Source organism: Trypanosoma grayi, assembly GCF_000691245.1.
Source record: "Trypanosoma grayi strain ANR4 Tgr_2733_V1, whole genome shotgun sequence".
NCBI lineage: Eukaryota > Euglenozoa > Kinetoplastea > Trypanosomatida > Trypanosomatidae > Trypanosoma > Trypanosoma grayi.
In genome coordinates this window covers 1-346 of record NW_008828351.1, presented here as the reverse complement: position 1 = coordinate 346, position 346 = coordinate 1, and the positions used below count along the sequence as shown (strand labels likewise).

The 346-nt window shown below is 56.6% G+C and overlaps 1 protein-coding gene across 1 annotated transcript; it reads right to left on the bottom strand.

The window, feature by feature from the left end:
* Positions 1-346, bottom strand: DQ04_27331000 (hypothetical protein; the record flags this gene model as incomplete). Its single annotated transcript, XM_009318373.1, has 1 exon — positions 1-346. A coding segment is annotated over one exon (346 nt), but the record flags the coding sequence as incomplete, so codon positions are not given.

Below are 346 nucleotides of genomic sequence, written 5' to 3'. Positions count from 1 at the left end.
ATGCGCGGCTTCCAGAGGAAGTTCTTGCACCTCTTCCATTGGCGTGTCTTCTACCACTGCCGCCTCCAGCGCTTCCTGAGCCATCGCCGCCTTCTTCGAGCGACCCCTCCTTTTCTTCTCGGATACCTCTTCCTCCGCCATTGCTGCGGGCGGGAATTCCTGCGCCTTTTCAACCACAGCTTGAAGAGCTTCCTCTGACACCGTCACTTTCTTCGAGCGGCCTTTCTTTTTATTCTCTGGCGCTGCATCAACTTCCTCGTTTTCATGCGCGGCTTCCAGAGGAAGTTCTTGCACCTCTTCCATTGGCGTGTCTTCTACCACTGCCGCCTCCAGCGCTTCCTGAGCC